Source organism: Barbus barbus (genome assembly GCF_936440315.1).
Source record: "Barbus barbus genome assembly, chromosome: 19".
Lineage (NCBI taxonomy): Eukaryota > Metazoa > Chordata > Actinopteri > Cypriniformes > Cyprinidae > Barbus > Barbus barbus.
The window spans coordinates 27666560-27689778 of record NC_136747.1 but is presented as its reverse complement, the minus strand read 5'-3'; the positions used below and the strand labels follow the sequence as shown (position 1 = coordinate 27689778).

Below are 23219 nucleotides of genomic sequence, written 5' to 3'. Positions count from 1 at the left end.
GGTTCCTAATAGTAAGTGCTAGGGATAATATTATAAATATAAGTCTATATGAGGCACTATACTAAAAAATATGCACTCATACATTCTCACATTATTTGATAGTGAAGTTTAATTTAGGCTAACTTCACAAGTTGTACTTTTATCAATAAATTATAGTCATAATAATCGCCGAAATCGCTAGCTTCGTGGGGTAATAGAATCACGCGAACCAATCGGAGCCTGCGTTTCCCATCACGTGACCTTCCCTCAGAAGCGCACCGGAGTGTGCGTCCTAGTTTTTACGTTGAGACTCGTTGGCTTGTCGAGCTCGCGCTCATGGCGGCTGCAGGCAGGGCGCGCGCAGTCCTGAAGCGCTTCAGTTTATGAACGTGAGAAGAAAGGAAAACGTTAAAAATGTGGCGGGGATAAACTGAACAACCTCCGGTTTTGCATTTTAAATAATGTTTGCAGAGGTAAGTCACAGTTTTCCCTCACTGTTTGCTCAGCGTGCTGGTTTCGCTGTATTTCCCGCTGCTGTTAGCCTAGCCGTGGGTTACCTGAACAGGTAAATAAACACACACACGTTGAAGTACACACACGGTTACACACTTTGACACACACACGACTTGTGTGCGGGATTACACGTATTAATGCGATGAGATTAGATGTTTCTGAGCGCTGACAGTAAGTCTGCAGCTAGCTCAGCTAACATCAGCTGTATGGGTGTGTTTACATCATATATGTGTGTTTACATGAGTAATGTGTGTGTGACAGCTGTGTGTATGAGGGGCTTTTGTGTGTTTTCTGCGTGCTTCGGCTTGTTGATGTTGAGAATTGGTGGAAAATGATGCGTCGTGGCATGTGTGTGAAACTCTTGTTTTTGTCAGATGTGTGTGTTTGTGTCATTCGAGCCTCTGATCATGTATTTACAATAACATTGAAGGAACATGCCAGTTTTGTGTGTATGGGACAATCAAAGTGTTGTAATCCAGGTCACGAAGTTGTTTATGATGGCATCCCTGATAACAGACACTTGTTTTGTGTGTCAGTATCTGATCATATGTTTATATTAAAATCTTAACGTTTACAAAAGTAAAAAGGCCTATTTTAGCAGTATATTTTGTAGTTCAGATCATGAATTTGTTTATGTGATCACGAGAAGCCTGGATTTGTTAGTGTTGCACTTGTTTATAGTTTACTAAAATAAACTATATACTAAATTAAAAACTATTTTTGACAAAATGTACAGATGTAAGAAACTTCAAACAACTTTGGGCAGAAGAATTTATTCTTTTATCTTATCAAAGAAGCCAGAATTCTTTCCATTCCAGCTAGATGATGAAGTTGGTCAAGATAAGCCTGGCTTTATGAGACTAGTCTTGTTTGTGAATGCTATTTCAGTTTCTGAGCATTATTTTACAATGTGACACACTTGTTTGGGCTCTATGCAATGTATAAACCTATGCAAATGTTGTGGTATAATTGGTTATTATGATGGCAAGATACAGTCTGGTTGCATGACATTTAATTTCAGCCTCTAATTCTAGTTTTGAAGTAAACTCCTGTTTTGGCTGTAAGTGACATTTAAAGGAATAGTTCACCCAAAAAATGAAAATTTGCAGAAACTGTCCTCATCCTCAGGCCACCCGAGATGTAGATGAGTTTGTTTCTTCATCAGGGTTTGGAGAAATGTAGCATTTCATCACTCGCTCAGCAATGGATGCTCTGCAGTGAATGGGTGCCGTCAGAATGAGAGTGCAAACAGCTGATAAAAACATCACAATAATCCACAAGTAACCCACACCACTCCAGTCCATCAATTAATGTCTTGAGAAGACAAAAGCTGCTTGTTTTTAAGAAACAAATCCATAAGAAAGACGTTTTTGTCTTCAAAACATTGCTTTTGGCTAAAATATGAGTCCGTAATAACGCTTCCTCCAGTGATAAAGTCCATCCCCTGTTGTCTCTCACATCAAAATCCACCCACATATTTGTTTAGAGCTGTTTTGAACTGACGGCACCCATTCACTGCAGAGGATTCATTGGTGAGCAAGGGATTTAATGATACATTTCTCCAAATCTGATGAAGAAACAAACTCATCTACATCTTGGATGGCCTGAGAGTGAGGACCTTTTCAGAAAATGTTCATTTTTGGTGAACTACTCCTTTAAGACCGTGCAAATGCTGTTGTTCAGATCATAAGTTTTTTTTTTTTTTTTAAAGTTGCATATGGGTTGATGCTGTATCCTAGTATTTCAGTGTCTGATCCAGTAATCATGAACCGGAAAGGTCAGAAATCAATTGAGAAGTGTGGGAACCTCATGATTTTGTGAATGGGTGTGCTACCTTTGGTTTTAGCTGTAAACCATTGTTCAAACACAATACTGTAGTATAGTTATGATGACAGGCCTGATTAGAGTCTGTTATGCTTGTTCTGTGTTGGGGTTATTTCAAGTTAATGATCTAAAGATAAAATAACTACAGGTTAACTACTTGTTTTGACAAGCCTGCCAGTTGGTTGCATGCCATATTTCATCACTGAAACTCTTGCATTTGTCAAGTTTCAGTTCATTGAAATCTGTCTGTGTTTCGTCACCTGATGACAGGTAGATGAGGTGAATCCTCTTTAGTCACATGACCCGCTGAAAAAGCATCTACACGTGTCTCTGCTGGCGTATCAGGACTTGAGTGCAGTCGCTCTGTCTTTGCATTTTAAGGCTGGACCTCAAAGTTAATGCAATACTGCAAATGTTTCACTGAACCAGAGCATTTCAGGCCAGCCTGCTGTGATTCATGTGATGTTATATTTGATTTTTATTTTTTTTGCAGTAAATAAGAACGCATATATCTATAGCAATGTCATGCACAGCAGGGTCTTATCATGTTTGTTTCTGTTGTTTCCTCAGTTCTCCATAAGTGCTCCTCGTGCTGGGTTGTGTGTCAACAGAGGAATGCAAAACTGTAAATGGGCAGCACTTGACTAAGAGTCAGCCTCGTATTACCAAACGAGTAGCTCGGTTCACCTGTGCGCTGAATCTGTTCCAGCATGCTCGATGTGCTCTCTGCATGTGCCCTGTTTATACCCATCAGATCTGTCAGATATATGCTCATGTGAATCTCATCATCCACTCATTATCAAAGCTTTGGGAAGCTCCTGGTTATTGGGTGTTAATTAGCTGGTATTATTATCTAATACTGACAGGCTGTTATTTCACAGTTACACCATGTAATCTGTGAAATGAGGGAAGTGTTTTTTTTTTATTTACAAAGCCTTCAAGATAGATAAAGGTTTAAATTTTTTACCAATATAAATCCAATATAAATTAGTTTAGTTTATATATTTCATAATATTTAATAATGAATTAACTTTTGTAGAACAAGGTAGAAGAGCACCAGTGTTATTTTAATATCAGTAATATTTTAATATGATTATTTTAATATGACTTTTATATTATAATTAATTTTATTTTTATAATTTTAAAGTTTTTGAAATGTTATGTCATTTGTATTTTATGTCTGTATAGTTTTTATTTTAGTACTTCAACTTAAACTAAATGAAAATTATAAATGGTGCCAGTATTAGAAATTGTATGTTGTATTTCAGTTGAATATTTTATTTTATTTTTATGAATATTTATACTTCTATATTTTACATTTTAATTTTAGGTGAAGGTTCATTATTTTTTTATTGTTTTATTATTATTATTTAAAAAATATATATATTTTGTTTGTTATTTTAGTTTTAAAGGGATAGTTCACCCAAAAATAAAATTCTGTCATTAATTATGGGTTTAACCGTAATTTCAGTTAAATGTACATTTATTTTAATTAATTATTATTATTTTTTCTTTTGAGGGTTTGTTTTGTTATATATATATATATATATATATATATATATAAAATTTTGTTTGTTTGTTTTTTCTTTTTGTTTGTTTCTGCCAGGCAAAAATCTCAATGCTAAAAAAAGAAGAGTAATAATACTCCATGAGCAAACACAACTTGTTTTCTTAGAGTCTAAAAAGTGTTAAATTTTTAAGATCATTATTTTATTTCACTTTAAGAAAGTGTGTCAGTGAGTATAATGCAGCTATAATGTGGTCTAGAGAGCTTGTACTCTTTTCTCTGTAAGTGCTAGTGCTAAAGCATATATCTGGATTATATACACAGCGTTTGATCTCAGGACAGCAGCACTCGAGCCTTGGGTATTTACACCACTCTTAAAATAGACCTTAATGACCAGCCTGAATTAATGGTGAAGTCTGATGAGTTTTGTGCAAGATCACACTTGAAACCTTCGGGAACTTTTTGGCACTTACAATCATTTAATGAGCTCTTCTCAGCGCAGATTCACGGTCTAACTTTATCAGGTCAGGCTGTGTATAAAGGCCTCGTCTCAGCTGAGGATATTCAGGCCGACAGCAGTAGTTTGCCTGCCATGCAGCGTAATGTTAATGAATTTTGCAGTTTAAGAAGGAGGAGCTTGTTTGCAGCAGGTGATTGAATGGCAGTCGGTGGATGATAATCTTAATCTGGCTAAAGTCTTCGCTGACCCGTCCTGTGAGGATGCAGCAGGACAGAATGAGATAATCGCTGTTAAGAGACCTATTAACTCTACAGCTTTACACCTTTCCATTGACAAATGGACAGTTCGTTGGTTTATCCATTAGATTGTATTAACGTCCCCTCGTGTCTGTCCTCGAATGCTCACAGCTCGTCTGTCTATTACTGGATGGAGATTGTCACCATATGTGACGTGTTCTGATGTGAAAGCATGGTAAAGGTACAACAGCTGTTGGATTATTGTGTGTTTGACGACAAAGAGAGCAGCTTTAGTTATCTGGTTCGCTGTGGGCCGCAATCTGCTTTTTTCTTCTTTAGAGGTTAGTTTGGTGGTGATAAGGGCCAAAACATGTTTTTCAGAGCACATGGAAAACTTCCCACAGACAAGGACGTTTTTCAATCAGTTAAATTGTATGTGCATTTCAGCAAGTCTCTTTATAAGCATGATGCACAAACTGCTAATATAATATTAACTAGTGCATACATAGCTTTTTTTCATGACTAAAGGAGACTGTTTGATTCAAAACTTTTTACTTCCCTAAATTTTTTTGCATTGATGTAGTGGTTAACTTTATGTTTGCTTTTCCTCGTACTTGATAACGTTTTGATGATGTTTACTCTCACACAGTGAGACCCAATGCAAATCAGACAAGCTCATTGCACTTTATCATTCTGAGGACTCATCTCTCAGTTCGTTCATCTCAGATCAGGGCTCGCAAAATTTTCACAAAAAGAATTGAGATCTTTTTTGTTAATATCGCACACCCCTAGGCCCAATAAAATGCTCTTTTTATCAAATTCCATTTTATTTTTACCAAATTCTTTGTTTTCCATTATAGTATTTCTGGATTCCATTTTAATAGTTTACATCAACAACATGTCTAATTAATTGAATTCATAAAACAAATATTAATTTGTTTACAAAAATAGACCCCTGTTGTTGTTTTTCTCTCAAATTCTTTGTGCATTTTAATTTTTCTGGTAATAAATTTCACACAGAACATGCAGGTTTCATATAGTCTGTTTTGCGGTTTCATATTCACAGACACTAATTCATATTGCAATTTTATTTATATGTACTGACCTACTTTTGACTTACTCATTCTAAATTTGGCAAATTCCATGATATTCCACATTATACAGAAAATTCAATTTTTATTAATGGATCCTGCGATTCTGTCCTCATTTTCTTTCTTTCTTTCTTTCTTTCTTTCTTTCTTTCTTTCTTTCTTTCTTTCTTTCTTTCTTTCTTTCTTTCTTTCTTTCTTTCTTTCTTTCTTTCTTTCTTTCTTTCTTTCTGTTATTGTTCAGCTCTCTTTATTTCTCAGATTAACGTTTGAACATATTTTTGGCTGATGTTTATTTAACACACTTCAGCTGAGAAGGGCACCCTCCAGGTCCGACCCTTCAGACCCGTGTGTGTGTGATCTGCTCAGGAGAAGGAAGGGAAGGGCACAGCTTGGGTCACTGAGTTTCCTGTCCTGCCAAAAACAGGAAACCTGGCCATTGGACGCATTCACAGTCACTCTTGCTCCTCATCTGTGTCGGCTCTAGTTTATTTCCTCCTTTCAGTTCTTTTGAAATCCTTTACCTGTCTGCTGAAAGCTCCTGCATTGTGCTTTCAGTTCTTCTGGGTCTCTGTTATGTTGATGATGATCTAGGGCGAAATGCAGCTTGGTGAAATGGCCTGTAATTTCACTACTTTAATTGCAATTCAAGAACGATAGTCTGACCCTTACTGATTATATCTGACATGAGTGAGAATCAAATCAAAGAGAGGAAATCTCAAGGACTTTTACCTATATGAACATTAAAGCAGTAGTTGATGCTGCTGAAATGATGATACTTACAGCAAAGCAATGCTTTTGTCTTTGAGATAAAACATTATTTTAATGAAATAGTGCAAATATTTTTTCATGGTTGAAATTTTTCTCAATTCACACACTTTGAACATTTTCGACCCTGATGATGTTTGGTTTCAGTTGTTCAGTTGCTGCAATCATGTCATGGTTTTCTTCTGTATGTTCCATTACACTATATTGATGCTGCTGTCTTTCCGATCAATTAATACTCTTTGGCATGAGCACTCAGAGTCAGCCAAAGATAAGAAATAATGTCATTAACTCTCTCTCTCTCTATCTGTGTTTGTGTGTTTCAGGCCAGTCTGTCCATCTGGGGATGGGGGGGTCTAGGAGTCGTCCTCTTCCTCATCACATTTGGACCCTTTGCCATCTTTTATCTGGCCTTCTACATCCTCTGTTTCATTGGCGGGTAAGTGGACCACAAATACGTCTCATTTCAGGCAGCATCAGTGCGCTTTAAGCTCTGTAAGACCATGTCCTCTCTCTTCTCTCTTTCTAGGGGTTTTGTAATGCTTCTTTTATTTGGAAAGATAAACTCAGAGAAACACCTGGAAAGGTGTGAACACTCCTACCTGCCATCAACACAGATGGCCATACTGAAGGTGTGCAAACTCTTCCCTTTTATTTATTTTTATTCATTATATTTACCACAACATATACAAGCATTTGTAATGCATTTGATCAATAAAGTACGACGTTGATGAATTGCTTTAAATTTGCATTAATTTGAAAGATGTTAAATATTTTATGTGAAAATAATTTAATAATTAATAATAATTTTAATAATGAATAAACATAAGAAATGTTTAATAAGAAATACTAATACGAAAAAGTATGAAATGCATTTTTTTTCTTTAAACGTTTGTTAAATTAAATGATTTAGTTGAAGTTTGATGTTTATTTACTTTTCTGCTTAGCAATACTTAGATTGAATTATAATAGTTCAATAATTTTAATGTTTAGTTTAAATAATTAAATGTTTTTAGTTTAAATTATTTAATTTAATAATTAATAACAATTTATTCATATTTGAATATTAAATGAAAAATACTAATACTAAAAAAAGTATGACATGCAGTGACCCCCCCCCCCCCCCTAAAATTTTATTTATTTTTAATTAAAAAAAAAAATCATTATATATATATAATTTTTTTTTTTTTTTTTTTTTTTTTTTTCAGAAATTCTGTTATCTGTTTTAGTTGTTCTGAATTTTGTTCTGATTTAATACACATTAATTATCAAAAGTGGTGGTAATCAAATCAAGGCATAAACCATTAACAGTTTAATTAATCTTTTAAAATGTAATCAAACAAAAAAAAAATTGTTGAATCAAAGTTTTTTTTTAATAATATTAAAATATGGAAGAAACAATTTGCGATAAGTTTTAATAATTTTATTTTTGCTGTTATTTTTGCTTTGAGAAGTAGTCCACTGTACAAAAGTAATATTTCTGTCATAGTTTCTACAAGTTAAACCAAACTTTTATTTTGACAGCTTTTGTGAAGACCTTTGAGGTTTGGTGTATGTTTTTTTTTTAATCAAATTAAAATTTTATTAAGCTAATTCAAGGTAGGGTAAGCGATTTCTGGAAGCCGATGTTGATATTTGAAATCACCAAAACAAATACGCCCCTACCCCAATCTCGCCCCTATTTTGATTTGTGTGCCCCACATATACGTAGCCTACGCAACCCAGGCAACGATTAGTTCTGTGAAACATAAGTTGCTTTTCCACCGAAATTACCTGGAACAATATGTCCCAGGAACATTTTTTCCCCCAGACCTGTTGCTGTCTGCGTTTCCATCGCGGTCGAAACTACCTGAGAAGATTAGGCAAATAGTCTGGTGACATATCGTTTGGTCTGCGCATGTTTCTCAATACCAAGTACGCAAATTTCGGACTTGCATCCTCGGTAGTTCAGACTTCACGAGTTAGACTCGGGAGTGTGAATTCCTGCGGAGGAATGACGCAAGTCCAGTAATTCTGCAAAGAGCAGCATACTTGATAACATCAGTCAGCTCCCTTGGCTGCTGCAGTCTTCCTCACTGTATTTACAGACAAAATATATCAAACACCACTGCCCCTTTTCATTTCATTTAAACATAGCCTATTAATAGCCGCGGAAATGTAGTTCAGGGAACGTACATGCATTACAATGAAATGAAATATTATATCAAACATTGCCTGTTTCATTTTAACATTTTAATAGAACAATAGAATAAAGACCAAAGATTACCTGTTAGATTTAGCCAAAACGAATTATATCTTATGTTTAACCACTACAGAAACATCAGAGCCAGCAGCAAATTTCAGAAGGATTAGCCGAGGTCATGCTCCTCTCTTCGGGATACATGAGCACTGAGCGCCTGATGATCACGTGGAGCTCACGTCTCTGAAATCGGCAAATCAAATTTTCAAATATGCGCTGTTTTTATAAATAAACTGCAGATTTGAGTTTTAAGCAACTACATTCTCGCCTGAAATACACGCGTATTTACACGCAGGCTTTAGCTGTTGCGGCGCGGCGCGTCCGATGTAGACACGGTGTTACTCACCTATCGAGAAGAAGCAAAGCAACCTCGGCGTCCGATCACAGGCCTTCCGCTCCTCGAGTTCTCTCCAGCGCTGGAAAGCTGATCCGATATTTACACGCGTCCTACTTTTTGCCTAGTCTCAGCCTCAGACGTCACGCCCACAGAGCGTTGGCTAAACATCTGATGCATATGGCACACTTTCCTGGAAACACTTCAGGAATGTCGAAGTCGTCATCTGACTGGTTGAATTAAACCGGATTTCCAAGAGAAACGAACTATGATTGGTTGTTTGACATGTCGGTCAAACGGCCTCATGGCTTTGGCCATCTATTCCAGACCTTCAGCCGTCAGTCTGAAGGTCTGGCTACGCGAGACTACTTTTTGCCTTATCGTTCCGCAGACGTTTTCCTCTTTTGTTTTTTTTTTATCCGCCATCTCTATCTTTCTGTCACTCGGCTCGGCTGTTCACTGAACACTCTCTCCTCCACATCATGAGTAGACACGCCCCTTACTGCTGATTGGCTACAAGTTTATTTTGGTACTTGGCCCCAACTCAGTTTTCTAAAACGTTTTTGAAAAATTGCTTACCCTGCCTTTAAGAAACATTCTTCTGCTAGATAGAATATATAGTCACTGACATGTAAACTAAGGTTTATAATTAAGCAAGTGAACAGGTGTTTTACTGATAAATCATGCCCATTAATACCAGAAACATTTATTAAGAAAGTAAATTGCTGATTTTTATTTCATGATGACTTTGGATTGTGCTCGTGTTCAACTTCTGAGTTTGAATTCTTTGTGTCTGTTCGTCAGGTTTTGGAGGAGATGAAATCAGAGTCCAAACCCATAAAGATCGATCGCCGTCTGACGGGATCCAGTATCATAGATGAGCCACTGCAGCAGGTACCATTAACAAAACCAAACGTACGGCTGAACGCCACAGCTGAAAGTGCACGTTCATGCGTTTGAGGAACCTGTGGTTTCTCCACTGATGAGCTTCTCTCGGACTTGTCGAGCTTTCGCTTCACAAACGCCATTTGTTTCCGCCCATGACATGCGTCAGATGCTGGTTCAGCTCGTTTGAGAGTTTAGGCTTCACTGTCATGTGCTCTTCTGCTTTATGAAAACAGCACTCATTTTCAGTAAGTGGCCTCACATGCTGTACTGAATTGGCTTTAAGTCTGCTTACAATGCATATTTTCTGCTGGGGTCACATTTTAAATTTTACACTTTAGCTTTTATTTGCATTTATTGTTAGTCAGAGAGGTTTCTTGCACCATAAAACCACCATATTGGTGTTGCACAACCATGTTACACCCTCTCTTTGACATTTAGAAAACAGGTACTGTTGTACCTTAGATATGTGAATGACATACCAGTGTCACTCAAACTGTTGTTCAAGTTGCAGAACATTGAATAGGTGTTATGATGTAAATACAGTTTTGTTTTATGTTAATGGCTCCGTTCCAATACCTGGTGAGCTGCTTACATAGACAGCTACCTATGCTGTCATTATGCACACGTACCACCAAATATACGAGAGGCCCATGTCTAAATGAATGATTTGTTAATCTAAGCAGCATAAAAATGCACCATATACAAAATAATATTGGATAAATGGTTTATTTTTATTAGATGGAGCTGTAAATTTTAGTGTTTAATGAAATACATTTATAACAATTTTATTTATTTTATTTTATTGATTGTCAAGTTAATTTGTATAGTGCTTTTCACAATACACATTGTTTCAAAGCAGTTTACAGAAAATCATGATGTTAATGTTTATAATATCTTAATATCTTAAAGTCTTACAGTCGCATTTAGCGGATTAGAACTGGGCGATAATATAGTTTACATCTTGCATTAAACTTAATAATTGAATTAAATAATTAAATGTTTAATGTAATGTATGTTTTAATTTAATAATTACATTTAATTAATAATAATTAATAAAAAAAAAATTAAATATTGGAGCCCTATGAAATATTTTATCTAAATATTTTATCTGTTTTAGTTTTTCTGGATTTATTTTTTAGTACACATTTATTATCAAAAGCGGTGGTAATCAAATAAGGCATAAATCACTAACAACTGAACTAGTCTTTTACAATGTAATCAAATATTGATTTAACAATTTCCCAACAATTTTTGAACGACAAACACAACAAATAAGTGCCCTGTAAGAATGCAGATAAAGTTGGACACACTTATATATCCTACTACTTTATATAAAGAGCAGGCCAATAATATGGTTACATTTTACAATAATGTAAACAATTGGAATCATGCAGCTAAGTTTTGCTGTATTGTGTATATCGCTTAATGTTAGTGTGCTGGCAAACTAGGGTACATCCAACTTTTGAAATAAGCCTAAGCAATAATATAGGTTACATTTTTCAGCAAATAAAGTTCATACTGCTTAATATTAGTGCACTGTATATCTGGGTAAGGTTGGATACAGTTGTAGTATACTTGAACTATAACAAGACAGCATGGTGTAACCTACTTTTTTGAACAGCCTCCATTTGGAGAGTGTTGCCTAAAAATGTTGTCTTGGTAAGCAGCAGTCTAGGTTTTTGGAACGAGGCTGATTTGTTCAAAAATGGTTCCTGTTTTTTTATGGTTTAGTTTCAGTAACTGGTCTGGGTGGACTGGAGAGACTTGTAGACGTGAGAAAAGACCGATAAGTATCAGGTTTTTCCATGATGTGACCGCATTAAAAACTCGTCCCATAGTATAAGATCTCTTTATGAGTGAAATCATTGCGTAAATCATACTATGTAAGTCTGAGGCTTTGAGGAAATTGTGTTAAGTTAAAGACAGTCATGAGAGTACACCAGCAGCTCTTTTCTGCTGAGCTTCACATCTGCTCTGGAATGTCTACCCAAAGTCCTTTGCAGTAGCAGTGATGGGTCATTGTGTCTGTGCCAAAAAGAACCGAGAGCACATGATCCAGAACAATACATTTCCTTGTGAAGACCTATGAAATTCGGATTATTTTTTCCCAAATTTACAAATTCTGTGGTTTCCATTAACTTTTTTCTAGTTGCCCTTTTAATGGTTTCATTAATTATTTTAATAAAAAACTTTAACAGTTTTTACAATAGTAAGACCATATATACCATATATAATTATATATAATATATATATATACCATATATAATTTTTTGGAAATAGTTTTTTTCTAGATTTCTGAGATATCTGAGTCTTCGTTAGCATTTTGCAATTTAATTTGAGAAAAACTATCATATAATATGCATACAGGAACTCAAAGGTCTTCATGAGAAATAAAAGTTGTGATGTAATAAATTACTGTTGCACCGAAGAAAGTAGATCTCAGTTTAATAATAATAATAGTAGTAGTATTCAAATTGATTATTCAAATTTAATTACTATTGAAATGGAATCCAGCAAAAAAAATAAACGAACGCTGAATTTGGTAAAAAATAAATTGGAATATGAGAAAAAAAAAAAAAGAAAATAATAATAATAAAAAAAACTTAACAGAATAATGATTTAAATTCAAATTTGCTTTTGAGTTTAACCATTAAAATGCAGTCTAAAAAACTAAAATGGACAAAAAGAAAAATTCAGATAAATTTGAAAAAAAAAAGAACGGAATTTGGGAAATAAAATGGAATTTGGGAAAAAATAAATGGGATTTCTTAGGACCACAAATGGTATCCTGTTTGTTTCAGGAAGTGATCTGATCCTCTTCTCATGTCGTTCATCAGGTCATCCAGTTCGCCTTGAGGGACTATATCCAGTATTGGTATTACACACTGAGTGATGATGAAACGTTCCTCTTGGAGATCCGTCAGACGGTCCAGAACGCACTCGTTGAGTTCTCCACCAGGTAAGACACCTGTCTGACACAGATCTGCTTTAAAATCACTGCTGTATCATCATTGAGAGTGACGCTGGGATTTTCATTATGATGCAACATCTGACCACAAACCAAACACTGCATTCAAATGTTCTGACACATTTTCCCTGCTAAGCGCAGTGTTGAAATGGAGACCGTTAATCCTGTGATTCATTAAGTGCCCAATCTTTCCTTTCTTCAGGTCTAAAGAGGTGGACTGGCAGCCGTATTTCACCACCAGACTGGTGGATGACTTTGCGACTCATCTGCGTGTTTTCAGGAAAGCTCAGGAGAAGCTGAACGAAAGAGAAGATCCGAAACAACGTAAGGATTGTTCTGTTCACTTCTCTAAAAAAATAGATCAAACAGTTTATCAGTGGCAAGACTGCAATACTGGTAACACTTCACACTAAGGTCCCATTAGTTAATGTTTGCTATTGCATTAATTAAATTTAACAATGAGTGTACATGCATTTATAAAATTTATCCATCTTTATTTAACTGTTCATTTCACTGTTAGCTCATTGTTAGTTTATTAAATAATATGAACAGTTATTTTATTTTAATAATGTATTTTTAAATGTTAAAATAAGTTTAACTAAGATTAATAAATGCTTCAGAAATATTTTTCATTGTTTGCAGGGTTGCTTTTTATAACTAAAACTAAAACCGAAAAAGAAAACAGTGAAAATATCAGTGAAATAAAATGTAAAAACAAAAAACTTGAACTTATTTTATTTCAACTGGTTGCCAAAGAAACATTTCTCATTTTTATTTAGTTGAATACAACTAAACTAAAACTGCAATAAAAATAAATGATAAACTATATATACAAAAATACATAAATTTAATAATAAAAATGACACACACAATTAAGTACTGATTTGAACTAAAATGTATTATTTAATTAAATCTTAATTATCATTAAATTCAAAATTATAAAATATTCAAATAAAAGCTCAATATCAAAATAGTACGGTAATATACATTACTATAACAGTATCTCAATTATACTAAAATAACCCTGATTGTTAGTTCATGTTGACTGAGTGTTAACAAATGAAACCAGATAGTAAAGTGAAGCGAAAAGTAAAAATATCATCATTTGCTCACTCATGTCTTTTTCATGTTTTGAGGAATGAGAATGGTGCTGTTTTATTTTTGGGTAGCTAACCTCGTAAAATAGAGTCAGATGAGTGAATAGAGCAACCTAGAGCTTTTTATTGCATCACAGCTGATTAGGACATGATGCAAAGATCTCAATATCAGGACTAAACCTGTAGCATGTAAGAAAACAGTTGATTTACTAATGCCACTTCCTGTTCACTGAGTACAGGGCATCTTTAATGGGAACTTGATTGTACTGACTCATAGTGTGAGCTTGTGCATGACGCCGTCGGTGTGTTTGTTGCAGGTGACGCTCCGGATGAGTTGCTGGACTCGTTTTTTGAGGCGGAGGTGGAAATGGAGAGGAAGATTTGTAGAGATGTCGTGTGCACGTCACGCAAGGAAGAAGAAGGTAAGACAAACACAAATGATTTGTGTCTATAGACAATTGGGAGACTCCAGCCTAGTGATTCAAGGTGTGGTTTGGAACTGTCAACAGTAGTCATGAATAAGTTGAACATGCTTCTCTAGGGCAGATCTTATTTTCTAGACCAGATGAAAGACTTTATTAGCTCAAAATATAAACACACACCCTGTCATGAATGCAGGGAAATGCTTTGAGGATCTTTGAAACAACATTTTTGGGTGGAGGAGTGTGTATAAATGTGCCCTGTGAATATAAAAGATGTCATGTGATCACATCTTTGTTCCATCATCATCAGATGATTAATGACAAATCATTTACTCACCCTCATGTCTTTCCAAAACCAACTTTCTTTCTTCTGCAGATGTTTTGATGAATGTTTATACAAAAAAAAAAAAGTTTTTTGAAATTTAAGGTCATAAAAAGTCTTATTGTATAAAAAAAATCTAAATTATAAATTTTATCAATGTCTTAATTTTTGAAATTTGGATGGGAAAGCATGAATCAGGCCAAATGTGATTGATAAACTTCAAAAGGCACTGATTTAATTAAATTTATGTGAGCACTGCACATTTCAAAGACAAAACGCTGTGTTTTACTGCCTTGTGGTTAATATCGCACATTTATGCCAAGAGATTGTTAATGATCCTTTGTTGATAAATTATGACAATGTTTACTTCATGGTGTTTATGGATCTAAGCTTTTTGAATGAGCAGCTGGAAGTAGCAAATCATAGACATTTCAAAATAAAAGTCTAGTCTGTTTATAATTAAAAGTGCCACAACATGCATAGTATCTTTTTTTTCTGGTTATTACTGGTACAATAAACTGCATTTGTGTCAGCACAATAATCTGTAATAATATTGTTTGATGTAATTCATATGTATTTATATGTTGGTACGCAAACTGATTTCATGTGTATGTATGTTGTCTTTGCGCTGTATGTTTGTTTGACTGCCGTGTGATTTTTGGTGCAGGTTACCTGCGGGATCTCTGTGAAGTGTTGCTGTACCTGTTACTACCTCATGGGGATTTCCACAACAAGAATATGAGATACTTCCTCAGGGTGAGACACTCACAGCTAAAAAAAGCTATGAAAACTGTAAAATGTATGGAGAAAACCATACATTTTAATGTCAGATTTTTAAAGACCTGTAAACTACTTCTCTGCCTTCCATTGTAATGAGAGCAAAATTAAAACTGTTAAACAATAGTTTTTGTTATTTGAAATAAAATGTAAGATGAAAAACTGAAACGTGAAACCTAACAACTAAAATTGAAATGAAAATATAGAAATAAACACTGATTCAAAATATTAATAAAAACTATAATTCAATACTAAAATAACACTGCTCTTAAAACATTTTCAGTCTGCAGTATTGTAATGCCTTTATAAAGCTAAAAGAAAACTAAGATGAAAAACTTAAACCCAAAAACTTAAAAAAGGAAATGTTGCCTTGGCAACTAATTGAAATAAAAAAAGTTTAAGTACTAAAATTACTAATACAAAAATAAAGCTAAATATAAAAAATTACAGAAACACATAACAAAATGACTAAAACTTAAAAATAACATTAATAAAAATAAATAAAAAAATAAAATAAAAAATGGGATAGTAAAATATTAATTAGTACTACAATATATCAAATAACATTTATTCTAATTTAAATTACTGCAAAAGAATTTTCCTATAAAATGCAATTTGGAAAATGTCTAAATTATTCTCTGTGGAAATTGACATTATAATCTGATTGAAAGAGGACAACTGCACACTCACTTAAGCATAGGCTATTTGCTTTGCCTCACTTGCTCTATTAAGAAATTGACATTATACCACAAAAGATGTTGCTAGAGCTGAAGTTGTATTTAATACAGAACATTACTTTAAGACACTAGATCTGGGATTTACAGAAAGCAGACAAGTGGGTTTTGTTCTAAGGTCTTGATGTTGAGACTACAAGATTAGAGCTCCAGTCTTGGTGTCTTGCACATGAACAAACTTGATGTTGATTAACTGATTGACTCTTTGATGTCCTGCAGGAAGTTTTGGCCAGAGGAGTTCTGCTGCCCTTAATTAACCAGCTGAGTGACCCTGATTACATCAACCAGTTCATCATCTGGATGGTGAGACCTGCTCGGTTCTTACAGTCCAAGAGCGTGTCATGAATTACCTTTTACCTAAGAAGTTTCGTCTGTGTGTTTAGATTCGTGACTCCAGCTGTAACTACGAGGCCTTCTTGAACATCTTAAAGCTGACAGACAAAGTGGCCGAGCTGGAGGCCGTCAAAGACAAAGTCCTGGAGGAGCTTCAGTACCTCCGATCTCTGGACACGGGAGCAGACGGTACACGCACTCACTCGTGTTTACACACATACGCTGTGTTACGTGTTTTTTTTCATTCGGTTGGAATTTGGGTTTGTTTTGGAAAATTTGAGAGCAAGTTCAAGGCTTTATCATAACAAACACTGTTTACTCTTCATTTTCTCTCTCTCCACACTCACAGATATCAACTTCATAAAGAATCAAATCAATAGTTTGCTCTTTGTGAAAAAAGTCTGTGAAACACGGATACAACGGCTACAATCAGGGAAGGTAAACAAATCTCTCCTGTTTCATTCACAATTGCTTTCTTATAAAACATGAATATTCATTAAAAACATTTATATTTACTAGGAATTTAAATTTCTTTTCAATAATGATCAATTTAGCATTAACAGTAGTGTAATTGAAACATATGAAATAATTCCTCTTAATCAGGGTTATTATAGTTAACTGAAACTAAAACCATTATAAACATTTTCATTTCTTGAAATAAAAAAACAACTATATTTTAGCTGTTTTTTAGCATTTCTCATTTTAATTTGATTTGACTTGATGTACTTTAATAACTAAAACTGAAATATAAATTAATAAAAGCTGTACAGTATCTATTTTTTTTTATTAAAATTAAAATGGAAAATTAAAAAAATAAACAGTAATTCAATATATTAATAAAAACTGTAGTAGTATCTAAATAAGAATGTATAACAAAAGTATAATTAAATTATAAATGTATAGTTATAATTAATATAAATAAAATGTTAATTGTATTATATAAGTCATATTAATTATCATAAGCCAATAACAGACCGTTTCATTCTAGGGAGAAATCCTAGGGTTGTAAATGGACATGTAAAATCATTTCTGGAGATTTTTTGCCCTTACCTAAGCCACATACCTTCTGTGTAGATATCAGAGAACAGTTTATAATACTGTATCAATGCATTCTATAATTAATTACTATTATTAATGAGAAGATTTTTGGAAAAAACAGAAATGACCATTTTCCAAAATCATTATTATTATTAGTCATAACAGTATTATTATATTATTACAAGCAGTTATTTATTATATTTTCTGTTTGTAACTGTTTTTCAAAAACATAAAATACATAATAAAATTGATTTATAGTACTTTTAAAGGGTCATATGATGTGATTTCAAGTTTTCCTTTCTCTTTGGAGAGTTACAAGCTGATTGCGCATAGATAAAAATCCCTGAAGTTGCAAAGACTAAAGTCTCAAAACCAAATAAATATGCTTTATCAAATTTAAGACTCTGCCACGCCCCCCTAAAACGGCTCATTCAATCATGCCCTACATCTTGATGTCAAGATGTGGAAATATTTGAGTAATGCCTCCCAAATGTTCACGCAAAAAAAGATGTGGTTTCAGTACCACAGTAGTGTTGATGCAGCCGTGTCAGGGAGACACTGTGTGTTTCTATGCGAAAGCAAAAGCACTTTATTTGGCCTTCCGGAAGTAGATTCATTTAGGAATCATTAAGATTACTTACAACAGAACAGCAATGTATTTTATGGACGACCATTTCGTGAACCTTGGAGAGGAGGTAATTCTGACTTTGCTATGACAATCTGGCACCTCTGAATCAGTGACTGTATGTTTTGTTTTAAGTTGAAGTATTTGCTATGGACTGTTTAAATGCGGAATTTTGCGCGTTGTGTGTGTGTGTGAGAGAGAGAGAAGAGAGAACTCACACAATCACGGCTTCATCAGCATCATCACGCGACTCTGTTCCCCTCTCGGGCTTGAACTGATGGTAAAACTAAGGACATTAAAACTAAGGACATTATTTACTGTCTTTCTTTATATCACCCTGCAGCCCAAGACCGGTTGCTCACTGAAGCTAAGCAGGGTTGAGCCTGGTCAGTACCTGGAATGGGAGACCTCCTGGGAAAACTAGGTTGCTGTTGGAAGAGGTGTTAGTGAGGCCAGCAGAGGGTGCTCACCCTGCAGTCTGTGTGGGTCCTAACGCCCCGGTATAGTGACGGGGACACTATACTGTCAAAAAGCACCGTCTATCGGATGAGACGTTAAACCGAGGTCCTGACTCTCTGTGGTCATTAAAAAATCCCATGGCACTTCTCGTAAAGAGTAGGGGTGTAACCCCGGTGTCCTGGCCAAATTCCCTCTACTGGCCCTTGTCTATCATGGCCTCCTAATAATCCCCATACACTTGATTGGCTCTATCTCTCTCTCCTCTCCACCTGTATCTGGTGTGTGGTGAGCGCACTGGCGCCGTTGTCCTGTGGCTGCCGTCGCATCATCCAAGTGGATGCTGCACGCTGGTGGTGGTTGAGGAGAGACCCCCCCACATGATTGTAAAGCGCTTTGGGTGTACAGCAATACACAATAAAGCGCTATATAAATGCATCATTCATTCATTCATTCATTCATTCATTTACTATAATTTTGAAAGCTAAAGCTGGCGATTATGGAAAGGGGCGTTACATTTCCGATGCAGCTTGTGGTGTTCGGCCAATCACAATGCACTGTGTCAGCTGGCCAATCAGAGCAGACTGTCTTGTCGGAAGGAGGGACTTTGTAGAAAACAACGTGTTTGAGAGAGGCGGGGCATAGAGGACCTACAATAATGTACAGTATTTGAAAAATAATGTGTTTTTTGAACAATAAAACATGTCAACATTGTTACATCAAATACACAAAATAATGATCTTTAAAAAAGCATCATAAGACCCCTTTAATAAAATAATTTCAGGTTTTAACAGCAATTAATCAGGTGTCTGACAATTAACATTTCACCTGCCAAAATAATTAACACATTTTGGTTGCTTGTTTGTTTTCTGAACAGGAAGTGGATGCATTGAAACTCGCAGCTAATTTTGGGAAGCTGTGTGTGATTCCGTTGGAACATATATTAGTGCACAACATCGCGCTGCAGTTCTTCATGGGTGAGTCGAGGTGGATGCACACAAACTGTGTTCTCTTCAGATATCTTTCCTCGGTACATTTCATCTCTCTCTGTCTCTAGACTACATGCAGCCCATGGGCGGTCAGGCAATCCTGTTCTTCTGGCTGACGGTGGAGGGCTATCGGGTCACGGCCCAGCAGCAGCTCGAGGTCTTACAGAGCAGCCAGAGAGACGGGAAGAAGCAGAGCAGCCAGACCACCAAAGACCTGTTGAGAGCCGCCGCGCTCGGCATCTACGACCAGTATCTGTCTGAGAAGGTGAGAGGATTGAGATTTACCGGTAAGAATGAGTAAAGGGTCCATGAAGTGATGTTTGACAGGTTTATTTCCACTCAGGCGTCTCCTAGGGTGCAGGTGGACGAAGCGTCTGTAACCAGACTGGCTCAGAAACTCAGCAAAGAGGATCCCACACCCGAGATATTTGATGAAATCCAGAAAAAGGTAATGACTGATGTTTCATTGAGCATATATGTGACCCTAGTCCACAAAACCAGTCATAAGGGTCAGTTTTTGGAAACAGAGATTTATACATCTGAAAGCTGTTTTTTTTTTTGTTAGGATAGGACAATATTTAGCTGAGATGCAACTATTTGAAAATCTATAATCTGATGGTGCAAAGAAATCAAAATATTGAGAAAATTACCTTTAAAGTTGTCCAAATGAAGTTCTTAGCAATGCATATTACTAATCTAAAATTAAGTTTTGTTATATGTACGGTAGGAAATTTGCAAAATATCTTCATGGGACATGATCTTTACTTAATTTCCTAATGATTTTTTGTATAAAAGAAAAATTTATAATTTTAACCCATACTAAGTATTGTTGGCTATTGCTACAAATATACCTGTGCTGCTTACTTTTGTGCTCCAGGGTCACATATGAACATGATATGGTTTAGCGCAATTATCAAATAGCCAAGACTGCATTGTAAATATATATCAGAGTGAAGTGCTGTGATCTTTTCACGTGAGCCGCTCATGCTAACAGTGTTTTCAGAGTCAAACTGCGCTGTGAGTTTGAATCGTTTATAACGAGCATTTGAAAATGCAACATGCGCCAAACATTTCCCAAGTTTGTAATGAGAAGCGTTTATAAACAGTTTGTCAACAAAACTGAAGCATTTCAAACAGAGAAGTTTCCCTGCGGTTTTCCACCAAAATTAAAGCTCAGTGGTTTAATATGTGTCCCTGGAGCACAAAACCAGTCTTAAGTCGCTGGGGTATATTTGTAGCAATAGCCAAAAATACATTGTATGGGCCAAAATTATCCATTTTCTTTTATGCCAAAAATCATGAGGATATTAAGTAAAGATCATGTTCCATGCAGATATTTAGTGAATTTCTTACTGTAAATATATCAAAACTTCATTTTTGTTCAGTAATACGCATTGCTAAGAACTTCATTTGGACAAATTTAAAGGTGATTTTCTCAGTATTTAGACTTTTTTGCACCCTCAGATTCCAGATTTTCAAATAGTCCGATCCTTACAAACCATACATCAATGGAAAGCTTATTTATTCAGCTTTCAGATGATGTAGAAATATCAATTTCGAAAAATTGACACAATTGACTGGTTTTGTGGTCCAGGGTCACATTTTTAAAAGCAACAATAAATATTAGTGTTGTAATTTTACAGTTGTTATATAAAATAATAATATTAATGAATATTAATTGTTATTTTTATTCAATTAAAATTATTATGAACTTCTTTGCAGTTCAGTAGTATTATAAAGTAAATATAATTAAGTATATCAGATTATTTTTCATGGTTTGATTAAATAATAATAATAATAGTAAGTAAATACAAATAATAATATCAATACAAAATAAAAATACAATTATATGTGTTTCCCCAATTTGTTCTGCCTGTTTTTTAATGAAATAATTCACATACAGTTTAATGGCCAGTAAAAATATTCATGGACTGTAAATTTCTTTAAGTCACTTTAACATTGATAATAATCAGAATTGTTTCTTGAGCAGAAAATCAGTATATTAGAATGATTTCTGAAGATCATGTGACACTGAAGACTGGAGGAATGATGCTGAAAATTCAGATTTTATCACGGAAATAAATTACAATTTAACAGATATTCTCACAGAAAAGTTATTTTAAATGGTAAAATATTTTTTATCAAATAAATGCAGCCTTGGTGAGCAAAAGAGACCAATCTAAAACGTTTCAACAGTAGTGTATACAAGTGTAATTTGAGATTTTTGATGGTTTATCGTGCAGGCCTGTTTTGACCAATATAACCATTAAAAAGCCCACTATATTAGCTCTCTGTGTTCCTCAGGTGTATGATATGATGTTGCGGGATGAGAGGTTTTACCCGTCGTTTAAGCAGCACCCGCTGTACGTGCGGATGCTGGCCGAGCTGGACATGCTGAAAGAGCCCAGTTTCAGGGGGTCAGACGACGGTGACGGAGGTGACAAACACACATATACCAGATCTGGCATTAATGAGCCTGTTTACACATCATCTCCTAAAATTCATTACTATTTCTCTGTTTCTCCAGAGTCGTTCAATGGGTCTCCAACAGGAAGCATTAATTTAGTATGTCAAATAAAGCTGTTCATATGTAATATTTACACACATCAGGCATGTTTGAGTGTGTATGATTGTTTCTAATGATTGTGTTTTGTAGTCATTAGATGATCTCAGCAGCGGGAGCGTGGATGAGTCTGCTCAGCTTCATGCCTTTATCTCTGATACGGGTGAGAGTTTTACCTGCTGTTAACCATTTCAGTAGATAAATACTGTACAGTTTTAAAGTCCAGCACTGTGTCCTTACTAGACAGTGTTTTCTGTCCTCACTGAAAATGACCATTAAAAAGTCATGCTGTTTATTGCTCATAATGACTAGACAATAGATTAGATCAACATGTGGGTAATTGCTTGTGTCTTTATTGCATTATACCTGGTTACAACATGGTGTAACTATCTAAAAAAGAAAAAATCACTTTAATATCAAAAGAAGAAAAAAATGCACTTTTTTTTTTGCTCAAAGATATGATATGTGTGTGTGTTCAGTCTTTGCTGAGTTACCGTGTTTGAGTACATTTACATTTATTCATTTAGCTGACGCTTTTATCCAAAGCGACTTACAATTGCTGTATATGTCAGAGGTCGCACGCCTCTGGAGCAACTAGGGGTTAAGTGTCTTGCTCAGGGACACATTGGTGTCTCACAGTGGATTCGAACCCGGGTCTCTCACACCAAAGGCATGTGTCTTATCCACTGCGCCATCACCACCTGTATCCACCGAGTAACAGCTTCACAAATTCTTTTCAACTACACAGTATTAGTTCTGTATTACAGTCATTCATAAGTTAATAGTTCAGATATAAACACTGATGTTTATGGTAGCGATCAAAATAGACCTTTGAAAGTTAACTGACGCTTCAAATAACGTTTGTGTCGATTGCATTGTTCCGCCACTAGGTGCAGAAAAGTGACTTAAAAAATGTATTTGTGATTGAATCAAGAGATTCGTTCAAAAACACTGATTCATCCGGTAAAAAAACAAGTGAAGTATTTATGAGTGAGACATTAAATCATTCAAACCACTTTCATAATTTTAATATGAACTAAATATATTATAAATACATATTAA

General features: G+C 35.1%; 1 protein-coding gene across 2 annotated transcripts in view; it reads left to right on the top strand.

Moving 5' to 3' along the window:
- Positions 1–285: 285 nt before the first annotated feature.
- LOC306885625 (sorting nexin-13-like) overlaps positions 286–23219 on the top strand; it is a 32632-nt gene continuing 9698 nt past the window's right edge. For both annotated transcript variants that reach the window (XM_079442277.1, XM_079442278.1), the window contains exons 1-17: positions 286–452; positions 6699–6811; positions 6902–7004; positions 9750–9839; positions 12671–12792; positions 13004–13125; positions 14216–14320; positions 15310–15398; positions 16373–16456; positions 16537–16675; positions 16836–16924; positions 19483–19582; positions 19663–19859; positions 19938–20042; positions 21899–22031; positions 22122–22159; positions 22251–22320. In XM_079442277.1, the coding sequence (XP_079298403.1) occupies positions 441–452; positions 6699–6811; positions 6902–7004; positions 9750–9839; positions 12671–12792; positions 13004–13125; positions 14216–14320; positions 15310–15398; positions 16373–16456; positions 16537–16675; positions 16836–16924; positions 19483–19582; positions 19663–19859; positions 19938–20042; positions 21899–22031; positions 22122–22159; positions 22251–22320 (1711 nt within the window). In that variant the 5' untranslated portion in view covers positions 286–440. The remainder of the gene's footprint in view (positions 453–6698; positions 6812–6901; positions 7005–9749; positions 9840–12670; positions 12793–13003; positions 13126–14215; positions 14321–15309; positions 15399–16372; positions 16457–16536; positions 16676–16835; positions 16925–19482; positions 19583–19662; positions 19860–19937; positions 20043–21898; positions 22032–22121; positions 22160–22250; positions 22321–23219) is intronic.